Source organism: Culex quinquefasciatus, chromosome 2 (genome assembly GCF_015732765.1).
Source record: "Culex quinquefasciatus strain JHB chromosome 2, VPISU_Cqui_1.0_pri_paternal, whole genome shotgun sequence".
Classification (NCBI taxonomy): domain Eukaryota; kingdom Metazoa; phylum Arthropoda; class Insecta; order Diptera; family Culicidae; genus Culex; species Culex quinquefasciatus.
The window spans coordinates 198,416,441-198,440,447 of NC_051862.1; the positions used below are offsets into that span (position 1 = coordinate 198,416,441).

Below are 24,007 nucleotides of genomic sequence, written 5' to 3' on the forward strand. Positions count from 1 at the left end.
ATCCCAAAAGATAACCTCTAGGCGATCATCAGCTGTGATCACCGAGCAAATCGAGTCTGTGCGGTATGTTTTAGCGGTTACAAGTGAATCACGTAATTGGTGTTGTGCCAACACCACCAGATGCATCGTCTCTTAGTTCAGGTCGGTCAGAAGGAAAAAAAACGAATGCATCAGATGTGCCAGAGCTCATCATAATAGTAATCTTCATTTTTGCACTGCAAAATTGTTGAACAGCATCAAAGGGGGTGAATCTAGGTAAATTGCGCTCTAATTTTGGCAATTGTTTGATGGACCTGGATTTTTTAGAAGCATGGTTACCTAACTCTTTTATTTCAAATAATCTTTAATGATTTTAAATTCATTAAAAAGGAATTAATTATGACTATTTAGAAAACAATAGGAACACGGAAAAAAGTGATGATTTTTCAAAAAAAAAATATTTTTTCACAAAAAATCAATTTCCCGAAAACCGTATTTTTTTAATAATTAAAAAAATCATATGTTTTAGGGGACAAAACCCCAAATCTTCTAAGCCATGCAAAAGTATGGACCAACATTTTGCCGACGAGAAACATTTTTTTTTAAATAATGGTTTTTGTAAAAAAAAGAATCTTGTAATAGAAGACTACTTACCTTTTTTTCTAAAGTGCACTAGTTTCGAAAATATAGCCATTCAAAGTTAAAATTTGTTTTAATAGTGTGAATGATTGTCTGTTCCTGGAGATGATGAAAGAAAAAGAAACAGAAAAATTGTTTTTTTTTTGTCTCACCCAAAAAACCCTCAATTTTGTAATGTCAATATCTCAGCAACTAATCTCCGATTTTCAACGTTAAATTATGAAACAATCGTGAAATTTTCCGAACTTTTCGAAATCATTTTTTTTTAATCAAGACTTACATTACAAAAACGCCAAAGATTCAATATTATGCCACTTTGTAAGTCTTGAAAAAAAAACCAAAATATTGTTTTCGAAAAGATCAGAAAATTTCAGGAATGTTTTGTAAAAAATATATTTTGGGAATGGACAATCATGGACACTATTTAAAAAAAATCAAAAAACCGGAATATTTCGGACAACTTTGAATGGCTACATTTTGAAAACGCTGCACGGGTCAAAAAAAAATAAGTACTTTTCAATTGCAAATTCAATTTTCCATAAAAAATAATTCGAAAAATTTTAAGTATAAGATTTCAGTTTTCACAAAAATCACTATTCAAAAAAAAATCATAACTCGTCGGCAAAATTTTTGTTCAAACTTCTGAAAGATGCCGGGTTTTGTCCTCTAAAACATAAAAAAATATAAATTTATAAATATGGATTTTAAGAAATTGAATTTTTATAATTTCTTTTTTCAAATCATCATTTTTCCGTGTGCCGATTTTTTCTAAATAGTCCTCATCAATACCTACAACTTTGCCGAAGACACCAAATCAAAAAAAAATCCTTGAAAAGTAACCGATTTTCGAATGTTTACGTATCATTTTTGTATGATCAGTATGTTTGAAGATTTGTATGGTTGAACAAGTGACACAAAATGGCTTCTTTGGTGATAACAAAGGCACCCACAAAGTTTGAGCCAAATAAAAAAATACTGAAAATATAAATGGTGGAAATCGGCCAAGTCAAACTGCTCGTATGACTTAATGATCATTCGCTCAAAAAAATGAATTTTCTCAAGGTAAAATATATTTAAACATCATATTTCACGTTATTCAAGAAACCAAATAAAATCTTTATATAATGCAGTTTTAAGCAAGATTTAGATTTTTAATAAGTGTTTTATCATCCTCACTGAGGTAAGTATTTTGCATTATTTTTGACAAGTTTATAGGATAAAATTAATAAAATAGAATGAAAAATTACCAATGTGACATCTTTAAAAAAAAAAAAATCTGGAAATTATCAATATTATTTTCCCGTTTCCCAAGAATTTCTGAACCCATTAAAATTGAACATCCTAACCACAATAGGGAGCACAACATGAACAACCCATTTAAAGCCTTTATTTTCTCTCTACTTAAAAAGAAACGCCTGATTTTGTTTGTGGATTGTTGGTGAAAAACCATCAGTGACGGTCATTGTCCCACAAACAAAAAAGCCCAGAAACTGAAAAAAGCGCAGACTTTGCCAGAGTGGCTTTTCGCAAAAATCAATTTTGATCAATGACCGACTATAATTTTCCACGCCGTACATAGGGGCAACACTCGTGTACATACCGACCATTTGCTGGACGGTTGGGTTGTTCGTGTTTCGTGTGCAGTTTCGGTGGTTGTTGAATTTTCGTCAATAATTTTCCACGCCACGGCAGTTTTCTTTTGCAGTGGGCGAACGTGTGTGTGTGTGTGAGCGCGCGTGACGGTGATTTTACGTAACGTTGCAATTAAATTTATTATATTTCTTTTATATTTATTTAGCCCCAAACAGAGCCGCTGGCCAGCGAGAGCCTGGTGGCTGGCCATTCAGCGATCGACCACCTACCAACAGAAGCTTAAAGTCATCAGGAGAAGAAGACTTACATTTATTACAGATGGTTCATTATTTTATATGTCTTGGGGAAGGTTTGAAAATGGCTCTAAAGTAAAAAAATTGTAAAAATGACTACTATTCAAAATCCATCATATCATTAAATTTATAAAAAGGTTTCTTAGAACCTCACAATTTATAAAATAAAACATTCTCAAAACAATATTTCGACGCTTAAGGCACGTGTTGCTAGAAAACGGCGAAAAAAATGTTAACCTCGAGCCAGTGTGGCTGTGCAGCAGCCACTTTTAAAAAGTTGCAGTCATGGACGAAGAAAATTCAGCTCACTCATAAATAAACTGATTGGCAGGGGCGAGGGCGGCTTCTTTTTGGTGGTGTTGGAAAACAGCATGTGCTGGACGATGGCATTTCTATTGCATTGGGTTCGGTCTGAAAAAATGGAGATTGCATGCCATCGATTTAAGTCGAGTTAAGCAATTAATTCAAAAATTGCACGATTGGAATTTATTGCAGAGGTGTTGGTGATTATTGAACTGAAAATGAGAACAATAAATGAAATTGTTCAATTAAACGTTGCATGAACAATAGAAATGATTAAGCAATAAAGTAAAAAATTTGAATTAATAATAAAAACCTAAAAAAGTTAAGGAACAATTTGGAACCATCAGAGATAAAAAAGAATTACGAAAAATTTAAAATTTGAAAATAAAAAAATAAGTTTTTTTATTATTAGAAACAAAGGTTTTTCTCGGTTATTGGCCCCAAATTTGAAAAAAAATATCACAAAATTTCAAACAAGAAATGCACCACTTTTTAAGGTTTCACCTTCTTTCCCGCAGGTATGCCAGTAAAGGTAGCGGCGTAATGCCGGTAAAAATCAATGGGCAGCAATTGCTGTGTTTGGAGCAGCCTTTCTCAACGCCGCCGTAGCCGCTTTTATTTACCTTTTGCATGACGCCGGGCCCTAAGCCGCCACATTTGAACGTGTGAGTTTTCCCCACGTGGAGCTGTTGCAACCATTTCTTGCTGAGAGTTGGCAGTTTGGACGCGGTTGGTTTGAAAATTTGAATTATTTTTAAGTATTTATTTTTATTCTTTTTGGTTTTTTAGACTGCAATTCAAGAGAATAAAAATAAATATAAAATGCATTATAGCAATTGATCAAATAAACATAAAATAAATTGCCGACAATTTTAAAATCACTTCCATATTAGATTATACAAAGTTCTCACAAAAAAACATTCGAGATAACCGAATTATAAACTATTTTTCATTATCTTGTTTTAGCTCGTTGAGCTCAAGTATGATCCCAATAATGTCCCAAAGTGATTTGGTTGTTTAAAATCCAAAATGGTGGTGATGAAATATTAAGATCCAAATGCGTTTTCTGAACATTTCATCAGTGTAACACGCAATCAACCGCTTAAGTTTTACTAAAAAGGGGAATTGTAAAAAGTGAGGAAATAATAAAATGTCAATGATTGGATTTTCCGAAGTTCCTAAGATATTTTCAGATAATCGATTTTGGACACCAGAAATATTCCAAAAATGCGTAAAATGCTTCAAATATTGAGAATTAAATAGTAAAAATGTAGAGTTTTTTTAAAGGTCCTATAAGCTATTGTCTTTTATATGTTTAAGGACCTATTCAAAAAAAAATCTAGGAAGAAAAAAAAATTAATATGAATAAACCTTAACAAATTCATTTATTTACTTTTTCTTTCAATTCCTATTAAATCAGTGCTGACAAAAAGTTGAAAATGTAAACTTCCGCTTGAATATCTGGAATTCCCAGAACATTCTTTTTTAATATTCCGGGGAATGAATGTTGGATTTTCTACTGGAAATCCCTGGATTTTTTTCTCGGGACAGGAGATTGGACACTCTAAAACTGACACTATACTGTTGAAAACTTCTAAACTATCAGTAGAAATAACATATTTTTGTTGATTCCAGCTTTGCAAACTTTTCCAGCCATAAAAATAATCAACAGATAAAAACATTTAAAGTTTTATATAAAAAACAAGCTCAACAAAAATATATAACCTTTTGATTGGTTCATCGTTTCAAAATATTGAATTTTCGTCTTATTAAAAAATAAATATACAACATAACCAGATTATTTTTAAAATCAAACAGTTTGGTCCAAGAATGCAATAATTTCAGAAGAAAAAACTATTTCAATTCATGTGAACCCATCCAAGCAATTCTTTGAGATTTCAGCCGTCTCATATTTATTGCTTTTTTATCTGGCTGAAACTTTAGCATGGCTAGGAAAGTCATTTTGCATATTCAGTTTGTCTATACAAATATATCTGCTTTCCATGGAAAATGATATGTGATATGTATCTTGATTGATTCGGTGTCTTCGACAAAGTTATAGGAACAAAAACATATTTTGACTTATTTTTCAAATGAAAAATAAAATTTGCAATCAAAAAAATATTCTAGTAAAAATTGGATAAGGTTCACCGTTTTCATTAGGTAACTTAAAAAAATTAACAGTTTTTCAATTTTTAAAAATTGTTGCTACGTTCGCCCATTTTCGAAAAAATAAAACAAAAATCATAAAATTCTGCTTGTCCAATTAAGATGATACGTCCTTTGGTTTCTGAGCTTTGGCCATGCAAACAATAAAAAAAAACAGAAAACAGAATTAGAAAATAGATAGTCTGAGTGTTGTTCAATTAGCCCTCGTCTTTTTTTGGTTTCTCAGTAATTAGTGCTCCCATTTTCAATTTAAATAAATGAAAAAAAAAAAATTTAAACTTGAATATTTTGAAATTAAAACTAACATTTCAACTGGGTGTAATATTTAATAATGTTGCAAATAGTGCATGAAATACAAGTATGTTTAATGAAAACATTTTTTAAGCTATTAAAAGTGATTTTAAAATTCACCAAAAAATACTATTTTTTTGAATCTCCTCCTAAACCATTGAAGACACAATTTTTTTTTTTTTGAATTATCACATTCCATTTTTGTATGTCTGTCCAGATTAAAAAAAAACACAAAAATTTTAATTAAAATAAACTTTATTGGTCGATAACTGATCAACAAAAAAAATATTTAAAAAAACAAAATTAATTTTTTGTAATTAAAATAATGTCTTGAAGTTGACTTTTTCAGCACCGTTTTAAACTGAATTTATCAGATAAAATTTACAATTTACCATTTACAAATTATTCCTAATAAGCTTTTGTCCTTCATATGTTTATAGGACCTATTAGAAAAACACTAGATTTATACATTCTCATAACTAATTACGAGGAAACACGTGAGAAGAAAAATCAGAATAAAAATTAAAATAGTGGCAAAAAATCGTTTACATTATGTTTAAATTGGTACAAAAATTCGGCCAGGTATAAATCCATGTCAAGAATAAAACATCTGTATGGTATGCATAACATCCGTACTGATTAACCCTCTACTGCCCAAATTTTTTTTCGAAAATTTTTATTTTTCCCGTGTTCAGGAGGTTATTTTGAGCAACTTTTGTTCTACGAAAAAAATTACTTCTCTTGTTTTATGTTTTTCTTGTTTCATTTTTAGTATTTTAATATGCATTTATCTTGTTTAGTTTACCTTTGTATTTGGTAGTACACTCAAACCCCGATGGTTTGACACTAACTGTTGTCAAACGAACGGGGTCACTTTTTAGTTTGACACCCCTTTTACACGGAGTTCACCCACACTACCGAACGTTTGTTTTGATAGTGTGCGTGAGCGCCGTGTAGAAAGTGACAGTTCGTCACTTTTTAGTTTGACTTTGACCAACCAACGGGGTACAAACTAAAAAAGTGTCAAACGAAAAAGTGACCAACCACCGGGGTTTGAGTGTATTTGGCCTATTCTACCACCTTCTATCATTACATTTTGCCTATCTATTTTTTTCATGTTTTTACAGTAACTTTTTCAATTTTTTGCATGTTTTTCACATTTTCTGCTATAAAATGGAACCATTATCATTTAAATTGTAAATAAATGCGTAGAGGCATAGTCTGGGGCACTAGAAAAATTACTGCATACTTCTTTTTACTTAAAATATAGGAAATGTTAGTAAAAAACACAGCCAAAGTTGACCCCTAAAAAAAATACATTTTTTAAAAAATTGGCAAAGTCACATAAAACAAGTCAAACTTCCAACCCTAAAATTTTCCAAAATTTGAAAAGTTCTTCTTTCGAATGCTTTTTGAAGATCAAAAATTGGTTGAAAAATGGATTTTTGGCGATTTTTTAAATCGAAGCCCGTCTAGAGGCGGGGTTGGGTTGTAGAGGGTTAACTGACTTTTGTAATTAATCAACTGATGAATTTAATGTTTTCAAATTATTTTTTTTTAAAGCTTGCTTGCTCACAAAATACTATTAATTTGAATTCAAATTCATACACTTTTTTTTTTTTTGAAAAACATAACATAAATTAACATTGTTTATTTTATAAAAAAGGAGAAAAGATTGGACCATTGGAGCTCAATTCAAAGACATAATGTTTGGGACCTCTACCAAAACCAAAAATATATATCTGTCCGGTGGTGTTGAACAAAGCCTACCCTAGAAGCTAGGTCGTCCATACCATTGTTCTGTTTTATTGTAAACTTTGATTTGAAACTCAGATTTCGATGTTTTCATATCGTCGCCATCGTGCTAACTTGTCGTACGTGCATTTTGGGCCAAATTGAGTTAAGAACGCCATTTTGTGCAGCTCACAATGCCTTACCTTTTGACCTTCACAGATCCCCAAAATTCGATTTCAATCCTGAGATATTCAACAAAAACCGAAAAAACTCCGTGCATTTTTGTCACTTTACATATGGGTCATTCCATCTGAAGCGGAACAGCATTTGAAAATTACCCTCTCCGATCCTGCTCAAATTTGGCAGAGCTGTTGATACTATCAAAACATTGAAGAATCCCGAATTTCATCCAAATCGGACCACCCCCTCCATTTTTGTACCTCCCCAAAAAATTGACTTTTTGGCGATTTTTGACCAAACCTCCTAGTTTCAAACGGCGATAGCTCAGGAACCACAAATCTCAGAAGGTCGGTCTTAGACTCAATTTTGAAGGAAATTGGACGTAGAATCCATTTCCGTGATCAAAATTTTGATTAATTTATTTTTTCTACCTGTATTGCGCAATTGAAAACTTTAAACGGCCGTATCTCAAAACACCCCAACTTATTTTTTTTATTTGACCTCACCATCGTGTTCCCCGGCCAATTTTACATAAGAATCACTTATCGACAAAAATGAATATGTTTCATTCCAGAGATATCGAATTTTAAAGTTTAGTGTTTTCGAGATTACCTACATCAGCTTCATTCGCCGCATCTACTAGAAGCACACAGGCGAGCTGATCAATAACTACTACCTGGTCATTTATTGAAATAATATTTCATCATAAATAATCTTTATCAAATTGGGCAAAAAATAACTGTATAACACTGTAGGAATCTGGAGTTCGCGAATGTGTATCTGCTCAAAAAAAAAATAATGAAGTGAATTTCTGTGCTAACCCATAGGATAGAGCAATAACGACACACAGTTAAGGGCAGAATTGGAATCCGACGAAGCGAGCAGGAAAATGAAATCTTGTTAGTAACACTGAACAATAAGTGCACGATACATTATTGAGTAAAACATATGAAAAAAAATTGTTTATACGTTGTACTCTAGTGGAGTATGAAAAGGATTTTTGGATACCTTCCAGAAATCCTTTTCATACTCCACCAAAAATTTAAGAAAATAACAAAGTTTGATCTGCTGCAAAGTGGCTAATTCCCCAAATTTAGTTGCGATGATTTTGGCACCGTCCGAACTACAGTTTTTTTTCTTCTTTAATTCTTAGATTCTTGGAACACAATACGGCTGCTGTCCTCACGTATAAGGATTTTTTTTTATTAAATGTACCTTGACCAAAATCATCATTTAATCAAATGGAGCTGGCTCACAATATAAAAATTGATTTAATATGATCAATCTTTTAAACCATAAATCAGATTTGCCAAATTATGGCAAAGTGTCAATAATAACCTATAATAATAATAATAATAATAATAATAATAATAATAATAATAATAATAATAATAATAATAATAATAATAATAATAATAATAATAATAATAATAATAATAATAATAATAATAATAATAATAATAATAATAATAATAATAATAATAATAATAATAATAATAATAATAATAATAATAATAATAATAATAATAATAATAATAATAATAATAATAATAATAATAATAATAATAATAATAATAATAATAATAATAATAATAATAATAATAATAATAATAATAATAATAATAATAATAATAATAATAATAATAATAATACACGGATAGAAATCCTGTCCGAAAAATCGTAAACAATTTGTTTTAAAATCGATAACATCGATTGTTTTCAATTTCGTTTACAATGTTTTCAAAAATGAAAACATTCTCCTCGATTTCGAAAACTTTTGTTTTCGAAAACGCAACTTTTTCCGTCACACTTTTACGAAGCGTAACAACTGTCAAAACGCAGCCTAAATCAAAACGTCAACCAAAACGTCGTGACAGTTTGTTTGTGTAAAGTTTTTTTTCTGGTTTCGGAAGAAAAAATCGTGGCCGGTTTCCCGACAACGGGTTCCGGCGGGTGTTGGCCAAATTATGTGTAGTTCGTGTGTGTTAAGTAAAAGCAGCAACAATTGCTGCCCAAGTGTGCTGCAAACACCGCAAACAAAGTCGTTCCGGTCAACCGGGACGAGATTCAAAGTGCTTTCGGAAGTGGCGAAATCACCTGTCCGGTAAAAGTCAAAGTCGATCCGCAGCGCCAGCGTCGATTCTGACAAAAGTGATGGAAAGGATCAGTACAGGTTCAGTCCTGCAATGAAAGACGGCACCGTTGCCAACGACCACCCTCGAGAAGGCGGACATCGCCGGAACCTCCTCCTCATCCTGCTCAACGGCGCCGAGGAAGATGTTGTCCAGGAAAGGAGGAAATCATCAACGACCCGTTGCCGTGCTGCCGTTGATTGACGTCCCTTTGAAACTTGCCTTCAAACAGAGGAGGAGAAGGAGGTTCCGGTGATGTAATGGCCACTGCTGTCCGCCTTCTCGAGGGTGGCCGTTGGCAACGGTGCCGTCTTTCATCCCAGAACTGAACCTGTACTGATCTTTTCGAGCACTCTTGTCAGAATCGACGCTGGCGGTGCGGATCGACTTTGACTTCTCCCGGACAAATTATATCGCCACTTCCGAAAGCACTTTGAATCTCGTCCCGGTTGACCAGAACGACTTTGTTGGTGGTGTTTGCAGGCCTCTCCTCCTCCTCCTCCTCCTCCTCCTCCTCCTCCTCCTCCTCCTCCTCCTCCTCCTCCTCCTCCTCCTCCTCCTCCTCCTCCTCCTCCTCCTCCTCCTCCTCCTCCTCCTCCTCCTCCTCCTCCTCCTCCTCCTCCTCCTCCTCCTCCTCCTCCTCCTCCTCCTCCTCCTCCTCCTCCTCCTCCTCCTCCTCCTCCTCCTCCTCCTCCTCCTCCTCCTCCTCCTCCTCCTCCTCCTCCTCCTCCTCCTCCTCCTCCTCCTCCTCCTCCTCCTCCTCCTCCTCCTCCTCCTCCTCCTCCTCCTCCTCCTCCTCCTCCTCCTCCTCCTCCTCCTCCTCCTCCTCCTCCTCCTCCTCCTCCTCCTCCTCCTCCTCCTCCTCCTCCTCCTCCTCCTCCTCCTCCTCCTCCTCCTCCTCCTCCTCCTCCTCCACGGTGTACAGCGGGAGAACGTCATCAAGGAGCTGAAGGGGTCAACACTAGGATGACCACGCAACTGAAGCAAGTACGTCCCTCGAAAGCTCGACAAAATTTAAAAATAATCGACCTTCATTCCGCAACAGACAGCGACGCCAACTTCTTCACCAGATCTGCACATCTCGAATTGAACCACGTCAATGAGGAAAGCGACCCGGTCTACATCATCCACGTACCAGTCTGGGTTGTTCCATGACGAGACGTATCTACCGAACTCGAGTTCCGTCGGCATCTTGGAAGCGATCTCGGTCAAGCCCTTCGGTCGTGCGGAAGGCGCTGAAAATCCACACACACTTTGTAACACCCTACACCACAAAACTCTAATCTAATATTCTTCAATTCTGCTATTGTAATTTCAAAAATTTTATAATTCCAAAACCCTTCAACTCTCAAACTCTGAAAAACTTAAATTCAAAATTCTTAATTTATAAAAATCCCAATTTTCTATGATTCTTGAATCATAAAATCGTGAACATATAAAATTCTATAATTCCAAATTTCTAAAATTCCAAAACACAAACATTCTCATAACCTAAAATTCAAAAATGGTAATATTCTAAAGTTTTTAAATTCTATTTTTTTAATTCTGAAATTTTGAAATAATTAGCTTTCTATAATTCTAGAATTTTAAATTTCTAAAATTTCTAGAAAAAATAATTGTAAGATTTCAATATTCAAAATTCTAAATTACAAAATTCCAAAACACTCATTTTTTTTTTTTAATTTTTTAATTCAAATATTCTAAAATTATAAATACTTAACTCCTAATATTATAAACTTCAGAAATTCTAAAATTTTGAATTCTCAACTTCTAAAATTCTGAAATTCTAAAATTCTAAAATTCTAAAATTCAAATATTATAAAATACTTTACTCCTAATATTATAAACATCAGAAATTCTAAAATTTTGAATTCTCAACTTCTAAAATTCTAATATTTTTAAATTCTAAAATTCTAAAATTCTAAAATTCTAAAATTCTAAAATTCTAAAATTCTACAATTCTAAAATTCTAAAATTCTAAAATTCTAAAATTCTAAAATTCTAAAATTCTAAAATTCTAAAATTCTAAAATTCTAAAATTCTAAAATTCTAAAATTCTAAAATTCTAAAATTCTAAAATTCTAAAATTCTAAAATTCTAAAATTCTAAAATTCTAAAATTCTAAAATTCTAAAATTCTAAAATTCTAAAATTCTAAAATTCTAAAATTCTAAAATTCTAAAATTCTAAAATTCTAAAATTCTAAAATTCTAAAATTTAAAATTCTAAAATTCTAAAATTCTAAAATTCTAAAATTCTAAAATTCTAAAATTCTAAAATTTAAAATTCTAAAATTCTAAAATTCTAAAATTCTAAAATTCTAAAATTCTAAAATTCTAAAATTCTAAAATTCTAAAATTCTAAAATTCTAAAATTCTAAAATTCTAAAATTCTAAAATTCTAAAATTCTAAAATTCTAAAATTCTGAAATTCTGAAATTCTGAAATTCTGAAATTCTGAAATTCTAAAATTCTAAAATTCTAAAATTCTAAAATTCTAAAATTCTAAAATTCTAAAATTCTAAAATTCTAAAATTCTAAAATTCTAAAATTCTAAAATTCTAAAATTCTAAAATTCTAAAATTCTAAAATTCTAAAATTCTAAAATTCTAAAATTCTAAAATTCTAAAATTCTAAAATTCTAAAATTCTAAAATTCTAAAATTCTAAAATTCTAAAATTCTAAAATTCTGAAATTCTGAAATTCTGAAATTCTGAAATTCTAAAATTCTAAAATTCTAAAATTCTAAAATTCTAAAATTCTAAAATTCTAAAATTTAAAATTCTAAAATTCTAAAATTCTAAAATTTAAAATTCTAAAATTCTAAAATTCTAAAATTCTAAAATTCTAAAATTCTAAAATTCTAAAATTCTAAAATTCTAAAATTCTAAAATTCTAAAATTCTAAAATTCTAAAATTCTAAAATTCTAAAATTCTAAAATTCTAAAATTCTAAAATTCTAAAATTCTAAAATTCTAAAATTCTAAAATTCTAAAATTCTAAAATTCTAAAATTCTAAAATTCTAAAATTCTAAAATTCTAAAATTCTAAAATTCTAAAATTCTAAAATTCTAAAATTCTAAAATTCTAAAATTCTAAAATTCTAAAATTCTAAAATTCAAAAATTCTGAAATTCTGAAATTCTGAAATTCTGAAATTCTGAAATTCTGAAATTCTGAAATTCTAAAATTCTAAAATTCTAAAATTCTAAAATTCTAAAATTCTAAAATTCTGAAATAGATTTTTTTTCTAAAATTCTAAAATTCTAAAATTCTAAAATTCTAAAATTCTAAAATTCTAAAATTCTAAAATTCTAAAATTCTAAAATTCTAAAATTCTAAAATTCTAAAATTCTAAAATTCTAAAATTCTAAAATTCTAAAATTCTAAAATTCTAAAATTCTAAAATTCTAAAATTCTAAAATTCTAAAATTCTAAAATTCTAAAATTCTAAAATTCTAAAATTCTAAAATTCTAAAATTCTAAAATTCTAAAATTCTAAAATTCTAAAATTCTAAAATTTTAAAATTCTAAAATTCTAAAATTCTAAAATTCTAAAATTCTTAAATTCTTAAATTCTTAAATTCTTAAATTCTTAAATTCTTAAATTCTTAAATTCTTAAATTCTAAAATTCTAAAATTCTAAAATTCTAAAATTCTAAAATTCTAAGATTCTGAAATTCTAAAATTAAAAATACCCAAATTCTCAAATTCCCAAATTCCTAAATTCCAAAATTCCAAAATTCTTTAATTCCCAAATTCTTAAATTCCCAAATTCTCAAATTCTCAAATTCCCAAATTCCCATGTTCCCAAATTCCCAAATTAACAAATTCACAAGCAAATTCATTTATTCCCAAATTTCCCAATTCCTGAATTCTCAAATTCTTAAATTCCCAAATTCAAAATTTCCAAATTCCCAAATTCACAAATTCCCAAATTCCGTAATTCTAAATTTCCCAAAATTCCCAAATTCTTAAATTTCCAACTTCCCAAATTAACAAATTCACTAATTCACAGATTCTCCAATTCCCAAATTTTCTAATTCCCAATTTCTTAAATTCCCAGATTTCCAAATTCACAAATTCCCAAATTAACAAATTCTTAAATTCCTTAATTCTCAAATTCCTTAATTCTCAAATTCCAAAATTCCCAAATTCTTACATTCCCAAATTCTCTATTTCCTATGTTCCTAAATTCCTAAATTCCTGAATTCCTAAATTTTTAAATTCCTTAATTCCTAAATTCCTAAATTCCAAATTCCTGAATTTCTAAATTTCTAAATTCCCAAATTCCCAAATTCCCAAATCCCCAGATTCCCAAATTCACAAATTCCCAAATTCTCAAATTCCCAAATACTTAAATTCCCAAATTCCCAAATTAACAAATTCACTAATTCCCAAATTGCACAATTCCCAAATTTTCAAATTCCCAAATTCTTAAATTCCCAAATTTTTAAATTCCCAAATTCTCAAATTCCCAAATTCTCAATTTTAAATCCCAAATTCCCAAATTCTTAAAATCCCAAATTCAAAAATTCACATTTTCCCAAATACCCAAATTCTTAAATTCCCAAATTCCAAAATTATCAAATTCTTAAATTCCCAAATTCCTTAATTCCTAAATTCTCAAATTCCTTAATTCCTAAATTCTCAAATTCCTTAATTCTTAAATTCCTAAATTCCAATTTCTTAAATTTCTAAATTCCCAAATTACCAAATTCTCAAATTTCCAAATTCCTAAATTCCTAAATCCTCAAATTCCTGAATTCCCAAATCCCCAAATTCCCAAATTCACAAATTCCCAAATTCTCAAATTCCCAAATTCCCAAATCGCCAAATTCGCAAATTCCTAAAATTCCCAAATTCCCAAATCGCCAAATTCGCAAATTCCTAAATTCCTAAATTCTCAAATTCCTAAATTCCCAAATCCCCAAATTCACAAATCCCCAAATTCTTCAATTCCCAAAATCCCAAATTCCCAAATCCTTAAATTCCTTAATTCCTAAATTCCTAAATTCCTAAATTCCTAAATTCCTAAATTCCCAAATTCCCAAATTCCCAAATTCCCAAATTCCTTAATTCCATAATTCCTAAATCTCAAAATCCCACATTATCAGGTTCTTGAATTCCTAAATTTTCTTATTTCGATATTCCCAAATCTCTAAAATAACATAATACCAAGTTCCTAAAATCACAAATTCCCTAATTTTGATTCGGGATTCCCAGATTCAGAAAATCCCATATTCCCAAAAACTCCACATTCTTCAATCCCCAGATCCCCATGTTTCCTGATTGTAAAAACACTAATTTCTTGTATTCCCATATTCCAAACAAACACACACACACACACACACACACACACACACACACACACACACACACACACACACACACACACACACACACACACACACACACACACACACACACACACACACACACACACACACACACACACACACACACACACACACACACACACACACACACACACACACACACACACACACACACACACACACACACACACACACACACACACACACACACACACACACTCACACACTCACACAAAGATTAGTTTGTTAATTAATGATGTATTTTTTGCCTCAATAAATAAAAAAACGAATCAACTGTTTTACTGAACCAAAAGAAAAATCCAACGGTCAATTCAAAAACAAAACCAACCGTCAATTCAAAACCGATTAAACCGCCACCCTTCGTTTGGGATGGCTGCGTGCTTTTGTTTTGAGCCAGGCGTACCCAATCGTCACGCTTCAGAATCGAGAACATTGTTGTCGATTTCAATGCAAATGTTACCGGACGACTGGTCGACAACATTACGAAACGAATTTTAGAGCAAATCGACAACAATGTTGTCGATTTCCCGAACAGGATTTCTATCCGTGTAATAATAATAATAATAATAATAATAATAATAATAATAATAATAATAATAATAATAATAATAATAATAATAATAATAATAATAATAATAATAATAATAATAATAATAATAATAATAATAATAATAATAATAATAATAATAATAATAATAATAATAATAATAATAATAATAATAATAATAATAATAATAATAATAATAATAATAATAATAATAATAATAATAATAATAATAATAATAATAATAATAATAATAATAATAATAATAATAATAATAATAATAATAATAATAATAATAATAATAATAATAATAATAATAATAATAATAATAATAATAATAATAATAATAATAATAATAATAATAATAATAATAATAATAATAATAATAATAATAATAATAATAATAATAATAATAATAATAATAATAATAATAATAATAATAATAATAATAATAATAATAATAATAATAATAATAATAATAATAATAATAATAATAATAATAATAATAATAATAATAATAATAATAATAATAATAATAATAATAATAATAATAATAATAATAATAATAATAATAATAATAATAATAATAATAATAATAATAATAATAATAATAATAATAATAATAATAATAATAATAATAATAATAATAATAATAATAATAATAATAATAATAATAATAATAATAATAATAATAATAATAATAATAATAATAATAATAATAATAATAATAATAATAATAATAATAATAATAATAATAATAATAATAATAATAATAATAATAATAATAATAATAATAATAATAATAATAATAATAATAATAATAATAATAATAATAATAATAATAATAATAATAATAATAATAATAATAATAATAATAATAATAATAATAATAATAATAATAATAATAATAATAATAATAATAATAATAATAATAATAATAATAATAATAATAATAATAATAATAATAATAATAATAATAATAATAATAATAATAATAATAATAAAGCAGGTTTTGGGGTTTTGCTGAATGGCACTATTTTGCTACCGCCCATGACAAAGGCCCTAGTCATGGCCTCGAAGGTACTCTAAAACAGTTAGCAACACGTAAAAAACGGTGCATTCAAAATAACCCAATAAATATTCCTTTCACAAAAATAGATTAATCAAGGTAGGGGAACAGCATCTAATTTCAGCGTTCCTCTAATGTTGCCATAGCTTATTAAAAGCGTTTTCAACTGAAATCGAGTGATAAATAGCTCAATGAGAAGTGAACAAGCAAGTTTCTATCAAAAGTTTTGCAAATTTTGTTGTTCAAATAGTGAAAATGAGCAAATGGAAACTAGGAGCGAGGACTTAACCTGGCAAACATACGAGAATTTCCCCTATCAGCCATTTGAATAAATATTTGCGTAAAATTATAAAAATATAAATTAAATTAATCATCTCCCAGAACACCAGGTAGCAGTTATTGATCAGCTCGCCTGTGTGCTTCTAGCAGATGCGGCGAATGAAGCTGATGTAGGTAATCTAGAAAACACAAAACTTTAAAATTCGATATCTCTGGAACGAAACATATTCATTTTTGTCGATAAGTGATTCTTATGTAAAATTGGCCGGGAAACACGATGGTGAGGTCAAAGCAAAAAAATAAGTTGGGGTGTTTTGAGATACGGCCGTTTAAAGTTTTCAATTGCGCAATACAGGTAGAAAAAATAAATTAATCAAAATTTTGATCACGGAAATGGATTCTACGTCCAAAATCCTTCAAAATTGAGTCTAAGACCGACCTTCTGAGATTTGTGGTTCCTGAGCTATCGCCGTTTGAAACTAGGAGGTTTGGTCAAAAATCGCCAAAAAGTCAATTTTTTGGGGAGGTACAAAAATGGAGGGGGTGGTCCGATTTGGATGAAATTCGGGATTCTTCAATGTTTTGATAGTATCAACAGCTCTGCAAAATTTGAGCAGGATCGGAGAGGGTAATTTTCAAATTTGCACTTTTTCGTGCACAGTTGAGATGGAATGACCCATATGCAAGTAGTTTCAATCTCGTCGTGCTATCTTGTCACTCCATGAAAATTAATGTAAGTGCGACAAAAGGCCAAAGGGATTTCAGGCCAGGAAAGTCAGGATGCGTTTGTCGCACGTACAAGCTAGACTACCGTAAACATTTGTAATTATAACTCGGAACTCCAGCAATCAACTTCAACCAAACTTTGGGACAATGCACAGAATGGTGAGGCAAACAAAACGTGTTTGTTATTGTTTACATTGCGTGCTCTCGTTTTTGAATATTCAAGGTCAAACATTAAAACGCGTTTTTCTCGGAACGTCAAAATGGCGGGTGCGACAAGATAGCACGACGACGTCGATATATTGGTTCAAAAATTGAATTCTGGAGTTTTTTTTTTTTTTGAAAAGGTCCAATACACCAAATTTTCAGTTTTTGCTTTTTGGGTGTTTTTTAATACCCCTGACTCAAGGCGGTTTCAAAAACACCCAAAAAGCAAAAACTGGAAATTTGGTTTATTGGACCTTTTCAAAAAAAAACTCCAGAATTGCTCTTAGGCAACGAATGACCAAGAAGGTTAAAGTTGCCTCAAATAAATGAACAAACAACAACAACAATTGCTCCTTGAATTGAAAACAGTTTCAATCAATATCTTTCCGAATTTCGAATATATTTTTGACACAAATATAGCAAAAAAAACTTAAATTCTACAGTTTTGTATGCTACTTCGATTGTTTCCAATTTGATAAAACTTTTGAAACAAGCGACATTTAAAAAAAAATATTCTCTTCCCTTTTCACACTTTTCATCATTAAAAAACACACCGTGCTAGCACGTGCACCATTTCTTTCTGCTCCCCCCGACGTCTCTCAGGTGTGCAGGGAACCATTACGATCAGCTGATTTTCGCATCTACCTGTGTGTATGGCAGTGAAATGCAGCCAAAACCAGAAGAGCATTACTAATGAAAACAAAAGAATTTATAATCAAGAAAAGTTGAATTGAAAAAAATGCACCAATCACGTCTAGCTGAATAGAACGATAAAAATTTATTCGAGTGAAAACTTTTCTGTGCAACAATGTTTAGCTCAAGTTTGCAAACTCTAAACTTCCAACGATGTCCACCGTTTGGGGTGAAATTGAACACTACTGCTGCTGGTTTGCGCTGCTGTCGAGGCCGATTGCCTGTAAGAATCGTCGTCAGCGGTGTGGTGTTTACCCTTAATCGAATCGAGAACAATCCACAACCAAATTGTAGCTCCTCGCCATGGGGGGTTACCCAAGGTTCAAGCTACAGGTGTGAAAAGTGTTATTCGAAGCCTCATCCTCGGCTCGTGGAAAAGAGGGTGGGTGGTGGAGGAGATGCTTTGGGTGGGGCTCGTCGGGCGGCCAGCGAAGCCCACGAAAACTGCGACTGCGACGACGCCGACGACGATCGTGGGCTATGTGGCTCGGCCTATGCGGGGCTGAAGAAGTGATCGCACGCGGGGAATGGAGCAAGAGGGGGTCTGCAGAAAACCTGGCCTGGTATAAAAGCTGAAACCATCGGTAGACTCACCATCAGTTACCTATTTGCTTGTTTCACAGTTACATTTCACTCGGATTAAATATGAAATTGTTGGTAAGGAAGAATTTGAGGTGGAAAAGTGTGATTTTTGCGGGGTGTTCTAACGTGGTGAAGTTCTGGGATAAAAAATGGACATTGAAAAAGTGATTTCAAAAAATCATAAAAAGTGCACATTCAAAGGACGATTACCAGTGAAAACCAGCACCAGATTGATCAATTAGATCCTGCTTTGGAAACCAGCTATTCGTCTCGAGTTTGTTTTCCCCATTTTCCCGCCAAGCTTGTTGTGAAATGTGCGGAATGGCACTTTGAGACCTGAAATGTGTTTCGAGAAAATGAAAGAGAGCGAGAGGAGGCTGCAATTTCGTGGTCATTCACGCCGTGAATGGATCGATCGTGGCGCGGGAAAACCAGTTGCGTGAAAAAGTTCGAGAAGAAAGAGAGCAGCGCCAGCGCCATTGATGGATCGTTGAATGGAGCTCTTTTTTGCGTTTGATTTTTTTGTTTGTGTGGCTGAATTTGTGCTTGAATCGGCAAACATGCAACGAAAGTGAGCTTTGAGCATAGTTTCGGCTTCGGTTCGGAATTTGGCGATCGAAAAAGTGAAACACTGCAGTACGAAGGTGCTCAGTGAAACTAGCAAGATGATTTGGTAAAAGTGAATTGTTGAAATTTTATCAGCAGTAACACGATTGATTAAAAGCCTTTATGAAGTGAAGTACATTGTCCTTGTTCTGTGAAAGTGACAGTAAAAATAACTTTTGTTTAGATACGTGACATTATTTCCATACAATTTACTATAATACATTTCATTAAACTGCAGGATTTTATGGATCTCTAAACTCTTGTAATGAAGACTCTAGATTCCAATGTAACAACCAATTTTTATTTCAAATATACATTAATATGAAATGAATGTGATTGTTTCTTAGCCTAAAAAACAATTATTATTTTGAACCTCATAAATTTCAAATTTTGAAATTCCTGACAAATTGATCTCATATTTTTAAGTATGATTGTTCTTCAAGCCTTGACATTCCTTCCCTAGAGTCATGATAAAATAATAAAAAATCGAATATTAGAGATGGGCCAATTCTGTCATTGTCAATCGGGCGTCGAATTTTCTAAATGAATATGTCTCGAGAAATAATCCGATTACGTAGCTTGACCTTTAGTCCGAGCCAAAAGCAAAATCTATACCTTTCTTTAGTAAGAAAGGCGACAAAAATCAATTTCTTGCAAATATAGTAGAATTAAAAAATATAAATGTAACTTGTTCGCGTGATTTGCCCTAAATTAAAAAAATAAACTATTTTGTGGATCAACTCTTAAAGCATTTTGATCAAAATTCCATATTCATAAAGTCAAAAAGGTGATTCGAAACCTTGTTTAAACAAATGGAATATTATTCAATGCAGATAATCTCTAAAGAGCTAAAAAATCTTAGTGATTAGAACTGTGATTTTTAGAGATACATTTCTTTACCATGAATAATTACATCAATCAATTCGATCAATTTAATACGTAAAGAATTAAAAACATATTTTCCGAAAAATAAATCTTACGATAATTCTTTTAGATTGAAATATCTGAATACGCTAAGTGAAACTTTTAACATGAGTTTCATCAAAAATCTAATCACCATCGTTGATGATACTGTTGATCATAAAATAAAAAGTTAGAAAATTAGTAGTTTTCTAGAATTATTATTAATCATTTTCAAATCATATTGTTTTCCAACGCTTATATTTTGAAATAGACAAGAATCATTCGAAATTGAATTAATTCATTAAAAAAATATTCAATTAAGCTAAATTGATTTCTGACAACCCAAAATGAATGTTTCATAACAAACATCATCAACCAAATTAAAGTTCCATAATTAACAAGACTTGGAATTTAGATCAACTATTATTTCAAGAATGATGTTGCAAGAATTATTGAAAAACATTTCAGTACAAGTTACTAACTCACTTATTTGTCCAGTGAATTTTAAATCCCAAGATCAGTAACAAAGTAATGAAGAAGTAGAATTTATTAATTTAAAGAAAAAAATACTGTCAAAAATATCCAGCATCTTTTTGATAACATAATTAAGTTAAAAATTAAAAAAAAAATTAAATTGTCTTTCACAAATTTCTTCTTGTCTTAATAGCTAATGTAGCAATTAAAAGTTTCTCCACCATAAGATTGACGTCATGATAACAGATAACGCAACCAATTAAGAAGTGATCGCAATCTTTCCGCATCGTGATTATATAATCCACCAACTCCATAACATGCACCAAACTATCTAAACCACAATTCGATGAGTGCCAAATTATTCCATTAATGCACACTTTCTTCTCTTGTCTCACTTTCCTCCATCATCAGGGAGTTGTCTGTCTTTTTGCCTTGGTGCTTCTTGCATCCGCCGAAGATGAAAAGAAACCAGTGGCCGAAGCTAAGGTAGATGACACCAGTGCCGCCGAGAGTGCGACCCAGGAGGACAAAAAGCAGGACAAGCGTGGCCTGCACGACTGGACCGGCAGCTATGGCGGTGGCTTCGAGGAAAAGCACGACGTTCCCCACTTTGAAACGCACGAGGAGAAGACACTGACGGTGGTCAAGAAGGTCCCGGTGCCATACCCGGTTGAGAAGCACATCCCCTACCCGGTGGAGAAGCACGTCCCGGTTCCGGTCAAGGTTGGCGTGCCCAAGCCATACCCGGTCTACAAGACTGTGCACTACCCAGTGAAGGAGATCGTCAAGGTGCCGTACCATGTCCCAGCTCCTTACCCAGTTGAGAAGAAGGTCCCGTACCCAGTCCATGTGCCAGTCGATAACCCAGTCCCGGTCAAGGTTTACGTGCCAGCCCCGTACCCAGTGGAGAAGAAGGTCCCGGTGCCCGTCAAGGTCCATGTCCCAGCTCCTTACCCGGTTGAGAAGATCGTGAAGGTCCCGGTCAAGGTCCCAGTTCATGTTGACAAGCCATACCCGGTTGAGAAGATCGTCCACTACCCAGTCCATGTCCCGGTTGACCGCCCAGTCCCCGTCCACGTTGACAAGCCCGTCCCAGTGCCAGTGGAGAAGCACGTCCCATACCCAGTCTACAAGAACGTCCCATACCCCGTCCATGTCCCATATGACCGTCCCGTCCCCGTCCATGTCGACAAACCCGTCCCAGTTGAGGTCAAGGTCCATGTCCCAGCCCCGTACCCGGTCGAGAAGGTCATCCCCTACCCAGTGGAGAAGAAGGTCCCATACCCCGTGAAGGTCCCAGTCGCGCGCCCCGTCCCGGTTGAGATCGAGAAGCACATCCCGGTCGAGGTCGAGAAGCACGTCCCAGTCCCCGTTAAGGTGTCCATCCCGGTTGTGCACCACGACGAACACCACCACGTCGAGGAACATCACGATTTCCATGAGCATCACTAAGTCAAGAAGAGCCCCCATCATTTCATTATTTATATCGCAGAACATGTGATTTTAGTTTCTAAACGACTAACACCTCAACTACTAACAAAATGCGAGAAACCCTACCAAGCTAAGCTGAGAACCGGTAAAATAACTGATCACAAAAAAATAACTGTATCCTAGCCCAAGCAAGCGATCCGCGCGCGCCGCCAAACCCAACGATCCGACAACCCGAGTGCCGACCGCCTAACCGGGTCCACGAAGTGAGCTCTCGGCGATCGACCCGCGACATTCCAGCAGCCTGCCAACTGCGGAGAGATTGGGGAATGTCCGCACCAGGTCCACCACCACGATCTGCCTTCGTGGTCCCGCGGCACTCCGGTTCGCCCCCAACATCCACCGTCGCGCCGGATTCGCCCAGAGAGCCAAATAGCTATGGAAATTTTAGTTTTTCGAACCGAGCCGCCACCATGCAAACATCGCCAAAGAGTCCGCCGGGAAGCGCTGGTCGGGTGTTGATCCCTTCGTTGATCAGCAGAGTGCCTTCCCCGGGTGGAGGGATGTCTGCCCCCGTGGTTCACCCCTTGCGCGGGGGCAACTCCCCAAACGGCGGCCATCCCGATCAGCAGCCCCTCCAGTGAGGGACTCGAGGCTCGGTTCCGAACAAGAAAATTTCGCACCCTGTTTTCCTCTTTCAACACCAAAACCACTAGAAAAAAAATCCTGTCCTCACGCTGAACGCTCAGTTACCAAGGCACACTGTTGTGAAATGCTACCTTTAAACCTTATTTTTGTTGTATAGATTTTTAGTACGTGAAACAAGCAGACAGAAGAGCTACCCGACAAAGATCTTTTTTGTTTTGTTAATTTTTTTTGTTAAACTAATGCTGTGTACATAGTAGCAGTCCATCCATTTATCGCAAAGAGAAAAAGAAGCCCTATTTTTTTGATGCCCAAACGTTGTTTTTTTGTTTTATGTCGAGAAAAAATTGTACTAGCGAGGAATGTTGCCTAAATTTGCCTAGTTTTACTACTGTAAGCTGCCCTCCCACGAGTATACTTTATTGCGAGTAATGTTCTGTTTATATTTTTTTACAAAACAAGCGAAGAAAAAAACGAGCCAAAAAAAATGGAAATAAAAATTGTGATAAAAAACGAAACGAAAAAAAGTCACTCTCTTTTCAATTTTGTTTTAAAAACATCCGAAAATGACGCAGAAATCAAAATCGAAACGCAATCGATTGCGTGACGGGAAAACCCGCCAACCAAAAAGTGTTACGCAAAAAAATACATGCAGCTTTCTACATTTCAAAATTAGCGCCAAACTTTCGTAACAAAGTGTGCACGATGACGCCTCCGAGCAGAACTAATTGGAGACGAAACGAGATCAACCCCCTTCGGCTGGTGGCGCCTCAGGTCAAATCTTCAACTTTGAAACTTCGAGAGAAGCGACACGTTGTGTCATACGAGGCTTTAATTGTGGCGTGAAACGTGGTTTTTCGTAACTTTCAGTTGTAATTAATGAGCTTGCAATAATTCATTACGAGGGTAATTCGAGCTTTTATTAGGTGGCGCATCAGGCCATGTTCTTCACGCACCGCCCCACCCAGCTGACTGTTGCGAACTGTTGAACTACCTTCAACTTGGTTACGAGGTGAGTGGTGTAGGTTGGATATTTGTTCAAGGGGGTTTTCTTGTTCAGCAAGTGCCCACGCCCCCCACATCATGTGAGTTGGGTTGATGTGAACATTAAGCATAAGTCAGTTAAACAATGTGTTTTTTTTCGCCGGTGAAGTCATGTAAAAGTTAAATTGAGAAGGTTGTAA

At 33.0% G+C, this 24,007-nt stretch overlaps 2 protein-coding genes across 2 annotated transcripts in view; one reads left to right on the top strand and one right to left on the bottom strand.

Moving 5' to 3' along the window:
- The window catches only part of LOC6042071 (angiotensin-converting enzyme), a 238,985-nt gene that overhangs the window by 200,330 nt on the left and 14,648 nt on the right, over positions 1 to 24,007 (bottom strand). The gene's annotated exons all lie outside the window — the stretch shown is intronic.
- LOC6042072 (proline-rich protein 4) lies at positions 18,795 to 22,843 on the top strand. Its single transcript, XM_038251650.1, has 2 exons — positions 18,795 to 18,842; positions 21,162 to 22,843. Exons 1-2 carry the CDS (start codon positions 18,831 to 18,833, stop codon positions 22,200 to 22,202), a joined length of 1,053 nt encoding a protein of 350 aa, XP_038107578.1. The 5' UTR covers positions 18,795 to 18,830; the 3' UTR covers positions 22,203 to 22,843.